Source organism: Anopheles marshallii, chromosome X (genome assembly GCF_943734725.1).
Source record: "Anopheles marshallii chromosome X, idAnoMarsDA_429_01, whole genome shotgun sequence".
Lineage (NCBI taxonomy): Eukaryota > Metazoa > Arthropoda > Insecta > Diptera > Culicidae > Anopheles > Anopheles marshallii.
The window spans coordinates 3,985,205-3,992,971 of record NC_071325.1 but is presented as its reverse complement, the minus strand read 5'-3'; the positions used below and the strand labels follow the sequence as shown (position 1 = coordinate 3,992,971).

Here is a 7,767-nt window from a genome sequence, read left to right as displayed (position 1 = left end):
GGGCGCGCGAGGCGCGTTTTACGTGCGGCAATTTGTTTGACTTTGCTCCAACGCGTTCCCTCCGTTTTGCGCACTATTGCGTATATGTATGCATGCATGTGTGTGTGTAGGTGCGCAAAGAAGATAAAATGCGGGATTTAAGGAGCGCGCTGCGGAGATTTGAATCCATCCCGATTAACTATACAAATAACAGAAAATCGCAGCGACATCTTTCAAACAAGCCGAAAAACAAAAGGAAAAACTTGTCATCGTTAACATTTACCGAGGAAACAAAGCCCACTCGCTACCGACCGTTTAAAAAATCGTTTTTTAGGTTTAAAAAAAGGTGTACAAACAGAGAAAGTCGACAAAAATTGATAGCTTTTTATACGTTTAATAGTATCACGATTTTATAATATATATAATATATACTTTTGTTTTGTGTAATATACATGGTTCCATAATAAATTGCCTAATTTTTCACATTCATTCCACTCCCCCTTGTCTCGTTTGCCGTTTTTGGCTTAACCTTTTCATTTCATTTCTGTTGTGTTGCTTTTTTTTGCGGTTTGCTGCTTCCCATTCACTTCCATTTGCATTACTTTTTTATTTCCTTTGCTCTTTTTTTACAAGATTTTACTCATTCTTGAATATTTCATTCACTTTTCCTAGCTTGTGCTTGTTCTTCTTTTCTTTTGTATTCTTATTCACTTTCCTTCACGTTTTCATGCATACGTTTTGCGAGTGTTTGTTCGTCGTTCGGACTTATGACGGTCGACTATTTGATTAAACATGGGCCATTAAGTTTTAGTTGATTTTTTGTATTATCTTCGTTTTTTTGTATTTTTGTTTCGTTTTGTTCTTTTTAACCACCTCATTTTCTGTCTCTTTTTTCTAATTTACTCTATAGCGACAATAGAGACTTTTGGTTTCGTTTTCCCAAAAAATGTACCATCAGCTTCTTCCCATAGTACTCAGTACTGTACATTTTGTTGGGATTTTTTTAATCGTATTCCTGCAAAATGTATTACGGTTTTATCATATAAAAAAAACATACAAGCCCTCGATTACTGAGAAACGTATAAACAAAGGAGATCATTTTCTCAGAAGGAAGCATCACAAAAAGTAAAATAAAACATTAACAAACGAGTTTAAGTGTTGATAATAAAAATAATCCTGGTCACGGCACCAAAAAATCAACTTTTCGCATATCAAGCTGGACGATACATTGTCAGTCAATTCATTAGCTTTCCCAAGCACAATTGTTCAACTTACACTCGCCACCCACGCATCAGACACCTCCACCGCTGTTTTTTTGTTATTGCCCAAATTCGTTGCAAATCAATTTCATAACAAACAATTCGTTTAATCGTAACACATATCCTAATATTTACACGGAGCTAGGATGGGCAGAATTGGGAGGATTCTGTGGTGCGATGCTGCGGGTTGGAGAGTGAAGTTTATTAAACTAAAAGCACGACCATTACGCATTAGTCAACAAAGAGGAGATGAAATTATTTGAATAAAAAGATTCCCAAAAAACAAGGAAGAAATCAAACAGAAGAAACAGGTCTGCAGGACCGTATTGTTATATTTGCTGGTTCAAAATAAAAAGAAAATAAAAACCAAATAGAGTTAGACATCTTCTTCCGGTTTGAAGTTCTCTTCAAGCTTTCGTTAAGCCGCCAGCTGCAACGGACTTATCGTTATCATGGATTTTTTCTTTGTCCAATGGTTTGAACATCGTTTCATGCTTGCGTTCTTCATCCGTGGCCTCTGACTCCTTACTCCTTACTAACACCAACTTCATCCTTAGATATGGACGCCTCATTTCCGCAAATGGAACTTTAAGTTTTTGGCACATTTCACCTACTAACTAATGATGGCTGCCGATCGTTTGCAATTCGTTTGTAATCCTTCTTCCAAAGCAAAGGAACTATAGAGTGAGCATGTGTGTGTGTGTATGTGAGAGCAAGAGAAAGGAAGAAGTTTAATAGAAGACATCATCAATGTGTTGAATACATAACTACCGCGGCATTGGTGGTTGATTGCTTTAAACTGCATCATTTTAAATTTCAAAATGTTAAAACCTTTATCAGTTTTAAGAGACAAAAATTATCTCTCTCAAGTACATTGGTATACTTCTGTCTCCTACGTATATGAGGTTGCTTCTGTGATGTTGTCTGTCGTTGTAGGCGATTTATGAACAAAAAACAAGCTTATGGAGTTGATCATCTGATAATATTCGTTCGGCGCTACTAGCCTACAATAGTCTGCTGATTTTGATTTATTGTACATAATCGTGCTGTAAATTAATTGAAAAATGAATTAACAATAACCTGCATCAAACATTTGGAAATCCTCGCAGCTGAAATGAAACAGTCACTATTTGAAGTGTTGGAATTAATAACACAACCTGGAAGAACTTGAACTGTTAGTATTTGGTTGTCCCCACCCCGACACACACCATTACACCATCTCTCCTCGTTTATCCTTTATCCACCACCGTAATCTGGTAATAGCAACAACTAAGGAACCATCATTTAGCTGGCCGTGCTCAGAGCCGCCTTGATATGCGCGGGCGTACCGAAGGGCGACGGTCCCCCGGCCAAGGCCGCCGACAGACTGCTGCTGTTGTTGTTGTGATCACCGCCCCCAACTCCGCCAGCACCGCCACCACCAGCAACACCGCCACCGCCACCACCACCAGCACCACTAGCTGCACCTCCACCGCCGGGATTCCGCTGGCCAACGAGCCCCATCAGATTACCGTTGGCGCCATTTTGCTGGGGCGACGGGATCCCACCCATGCCCTGACCCTGTCCCGGTCCCGCCTGCATCTGGGGTCCACCGTTAACGCCTCCTCCTCCTCCACTGCCGCCGCCACCACCTCCACCACCGCCACCATGCCCATTTTGCATCACAGGCCCACCGCCACCTTGCGAGATCTGGCGTTTCAGCATTGGATGGTTAGCCATCGATGCGAACACGAGCCGCTCCTCGTAGTCGTACTCGCACAGGATCTTATTCTCGCACAGGTAGAACTTATCGCCGACGCAGAACCTGCGGGAAATGGAACGGAAAAGAATTCACGGAAAGGTACATTTAACTCGTTCCAATGACACTGGAGTTGTGTGAGGAATTTTTTTGAATCTGTGAAGATGTCTAAGGAATTACAAAACATTCAAACCGTAAAATTTTCACCATATCTGTACAATGTATTATTAACGAAGTCAGAAATCTAACTTTGTAAAATAATGTGTCTTTATAGATGAACTAATCTTCAGAGATCCAGAAATCTTCAGAGGTCCAGGTATCTCCAGAGATCCAGGAATCTTCAGAGATCCAGGATTTTTTAGAGATCCAGGAATCTTCAGAGATCCACCAATCTTCAGAGATCCAGAAATCTTCAGAGATCCACTCATCTTCAAAGAACTTCGAATCATCAGAAATCCACCAATCTTCAGAGAACCAAGAATCTTAAGAAATTCCAAAATTTGCAAATGATTTAAAATTTAGAACACTCAGAATGAGAGAGTCTTCTGAATCGTCAGGAAGTCGAAGGACGCATCACTATAGATCCATAATAATGACTCTTTTAAAAACACCCATTAAGTGCAACAATACGAAATATGTAAGGGGAACGGAAATCGGTAATATGGATGACCACCATCATCACCAGTATGGGGATACAAGCACAGATAGGAGCGGTAACTGAAGCGGTTGAGCGATAGGGATGGTAGGGAACAGATGTAATTAATTCAATCACGACCCCACCTCCCCCCCCCCCCCCCCCTTTCCCTTAAACACACAAGCCTCATCATGACACATGGTGACAAAACGATCACACCCCCGGTGCGTGTTGGTGTCCAGTAATAATGCATGGTGTAGCTAATTTCCGCTGCAAGCTGCACGGCGAACAACACAACTGCAACCGCCACTAGGCGCCACCCGGCACCAACCCACCCTGAGCGGCTAGTCGGGGGTTGAGGCAGGATTGTGCCTGCATGTGAGATAACGTTAAAATATGCCCACAGAGTTTCATCGGTGTGTCTCCCGAAACTGGTGTCGCCAACCGGTGGCGTGGCAGCGTCCTGCTACATATAATGCTGTACTATGCTACTTATGCTACACCGGGCGAGTTTCCATTTCCATGGGGTTATCTTTTTTGCAGCTGGAAGCTTCAAAAACCGCAGAATTCATAGCCGACTGTAGAGGTAGAAGAAGGACCTCCTCCACGGCAAACCGACTACCCGACACAACTGCCAACTATCTGCTGCCGAACACTTTCTCCCTTACCCAAGCCCCCCCCCCTTGACTTCCTTATCCACCATATTTCCACCGTGCCCGCTGTGACAATTTATTTGCCAAGGATTATAAATCAAATTAAAATAATATTATATGGTAGAATAATTTTCAACATTGTGCTGTCCCACCCTCTCCACAGAAGGCGATCCGGGGAGCCACCTGAAAGTCATTACAGGCCCATCCGATGCGGTACACACGAAGACGGGATAATGAAAAGGTTGTGTATGCAGTACCCCACAACCGAAAAGGGGTGAAATAAATACCAACAACTGCCACACTGGGTCCCACTCTTCCGAAACATTGCTGGATCATTTTTTGGCGAAGGGGGTGGGGTCGTCAACGAAATGTTCTGTTGCGTTCCATTGATTTTCAAACCTTGCTTGTTGTCCTACATCCATCGCCTCACATCACTAGTAATTGGCAATGGGTGTGTTTGTGTGTTAGAGCAAAAGAGATGGAGGGGAATGGAAATTGGGAGATATTTAGCTGTACTTGACACTGACGACAACAGCAAACCGAGCCGCGTTTACCAAGCGAAATGAAATGTGACGCTCATTCTTCACACACACCAGCCACCCACCCACCCTGTGCTCGTGCTATTACTCTGAATTCTCCGCACCAGTATCGGGGGTTTCATCCCGTTTTTTGTCACCAAGAGATCATGGGCGAAATAAATGCCCCAGCGTAATTATGAAGACAATCGTAATAATTTCCCAGCATCATCCCTTCTGCTTCACTCCACTCAGCAAATGTTCTTTCTCTCTCTCTTTCTATCGCCCACCCACTGTCTGCCGGTGACAGGATATCGCCAACAGTGGATGCTCGAGTTTGACAGGACTATGGCAATAGCGACTAAAAACCGTGCTGTTCTGTCGTTGTTTGTTTCCTTCCCATCCACCGAACAATAATAATGATGAATTTGATTTCATTTCGGGAAGCAGCCGGGTGGGAAGGTGCATTGAATGGGGGGGTGGGGGTGGCGAACAGGAAGGATTTATTCAAATTGCATTACATTAGCCCCGTCACAGAGAGCCCCGTGTGGTTTTCAATCCCTTTTCCGCCGGTTACACTACGACGGGCATGCCGAAGAAAAGTGGCATCATAAATCAACCGATGGTTTAGTAAATAGTTTTTCCTATTTTTCCCCCAAAGCCTTGAGGGGAAGAAGATGTGGGAAGGTGGGTGGCCGGGTACAGTGAACCTTTCCCTTTCTCTAATCAGTATTCTGTTTTTGTGTGCATCTCCACAAAGCGAGTCAAAATTTCATCTCGACCATTAAACCATTTCGTTTACATTAGCATGAAGGGATTGGTGCGGTAGGGATGTGTGACACGGGGGTCAAGAGCGCACAAAGGGGCGAAAGCAGGGGTAGGGAACGAAGGGATGTAATTTAATTTTTCTCCCCGTTCGAATCAACCGACAGTTTGACCACCATCATCAAGAGTGATCGTTGAGGCACGGAAGATGATTAATCACTCCACTTTTTCCCCGGTTCCTAGGGCAAAAGCTTCCCCCTTGAAAAGTGGCAGGAAAGCGGACAGGCGTCAGAAGTAAGGGGGGAACAAACCGGACCTAACCATATGCGACCAGTCGACCCCTTTGCATCCTTCTGCTGATTTCCCCCGCGGCCCATTTATAGCGTTCAATGTAAGAGCTACACCGACTACGTTATACCCCGGGCTCATAGACGATACTTTCAACAGGGCGCAGGATCTCCAAAACCTTCAAACAAAAAATAAAGTTCTATGACGGAGGTGTTCCTTTTCGGCTTCTGAACAATCGGTGTCCAAACATTGAAATGTCTTGAAGTCGCGTGGTACATACCGATGGTTGCACTGTTGGCAGGCAAAACACTCCAGATGGTACACGTTGTTGCGGGCTCGCATCACCATCTCGAACGCCGGGATTACCTTGTTGCACGCGGCACAGAAGCCCGTGTTACCGAACAGTCTACAACGAGAAAACACACACTCGTTAATATCCCGAATGGTCAACAGACACTAGAGGCGCTTCGTTCAACATACCGCAGATAGTCCCGCTTGCACAGCATCAGATTTCCCTTGGTGTACAGCGTGGAACCAACCTCGCCCAGCCGGCAGTCACAACAACCGCACTTGAGGCAATCCTCATGCCACAGCAGATCGAGTGCCCGTAGCAGGAAGCGATCCTGAATGTGCTTGCCGCACCCGGCACAAAGCTGCTGCTGTGGGTGGGGTGGCCCACCACCGCCGCCTCCACCACCTGGCGGGCCGCCGCCAGCAACGGATTGGTTGTTCAGCGTGTTCGATTGTTGTTGCTGCTGCTGGTGGGACTGTTGCTGTTGTTGCTGTTGCTGCGAACCGGCGGGGATGAGCCCGCCAAGGGACATGGCGGACGTGTTACCGCCACCCATACCAGCCGTCGCCGAGGGAGGTTCCGGCTTTGTGACGTCCATCGTCATCATCTGCAATGGGAAGACAGGCGAAATGTTAGAAAAACTCCAGGAATCTTGGTATTTAATGAAGATTTTTTAGGATCTTCAAAGAAAATAATTCTTACTGGTGTTTGTGAAGATCAAGACAAAGTTATTGTAAGATAGACGAAACATTAGCAGAGCTCTCGGAATCTTGGAATTCAATGAAGATTTTTAAGGATCTCTGAGGATATTTTTTCCGATTGGTATTTGTGAAGATCAAGACATACATACACTGCACATCCATCATTTGCCAGCACGTTTTTTAGGGATTTGATCCACTCAGAACCTCACGTTGCAGTACTTCCCGTGTTTAATGCATCTCTTATGCTCACTTTTTTTTAAATCACAGTTGGCGAATCAATTCCGAAAAGGATTCACGTTCTAGAGCAAATCGTCATGCTACATCCAGACATCATGTTACGTTTCTTCCGTTGCTTTCTTCTAACTTCTCATGCTGAGCTCATAAAAACCCCCCCTAAATAGTGCAAATTCTCCAACAGTACCCCGGAGTTTGTTCGCTTTACGAGTAGCGAACTTTTCCAATCACCCTAATGGAGTGGAAAACGTGGAACCAAACTACGGGAGTCGTTTTGAATGTCTCTTGCAGGTGCAGCTGCGGTCACCTGTGTAGCGACATGCGCTCCACTGGCTGATGCAATTTCACGTGACCGAATCGCGTCTTTAACTTCTTCCGGAAAATTCACGCCACCGTTGCTTCCCCTTTCCACTTTTCCCCTACCCCTTCTTGCACATACACGTCTGTACCCTTTTTTAATCTTTTAATTAACTTCAACGATGCGCCCAGCAAAACGCCCACCAGCGAGCAGCGAAAAATGAATTCGCTGCAAACTCCAATAAATCTTTCACTGCAACCGGACCTTGCTACGGACACGGCATTGGCGTTGTTTTATCCACCCTGTTTATTTTTCATTTTACCAGTTTGATACCACCCGGAAAAGCGTCCAAGTCCGCACGTTGCGTTAAGGAAGGAAAACATAACAACAACACGTTGGAAATATGTTTTG

At 44.7% G+C, this 7,767-nt stretch overlaps 1 protein-coding gene across 1 annotated transcript; it reads right to left on the bottom strand.

The window, feature by feature from the left end:
- Positions 1 to 2,522: 2,522 nt before the first annotated feature.
- Positions 2,523 to 6,730, bottom strand: LOC128714522 (LIM/homeobox protein Lhx9-like). The gene is made up of 3 exons (XM_053809400.1): positions 6,312 to 6,730; positions 6,112 to 6,237; positions 2,523 to 3,042 (listed from the first exon to the last, which is right to left on the bottom strand). Exons 1-3 carry the CDS (start codon positions 6,728 to 6,730, stop codon positions 2,523 to 2,525), a joined length of 1,065 nt encoding a protein of 354 aa, XP_053665375.1.
- Positions 6,731 to 7,767: the final 1,037 nt, after the last annotated feature.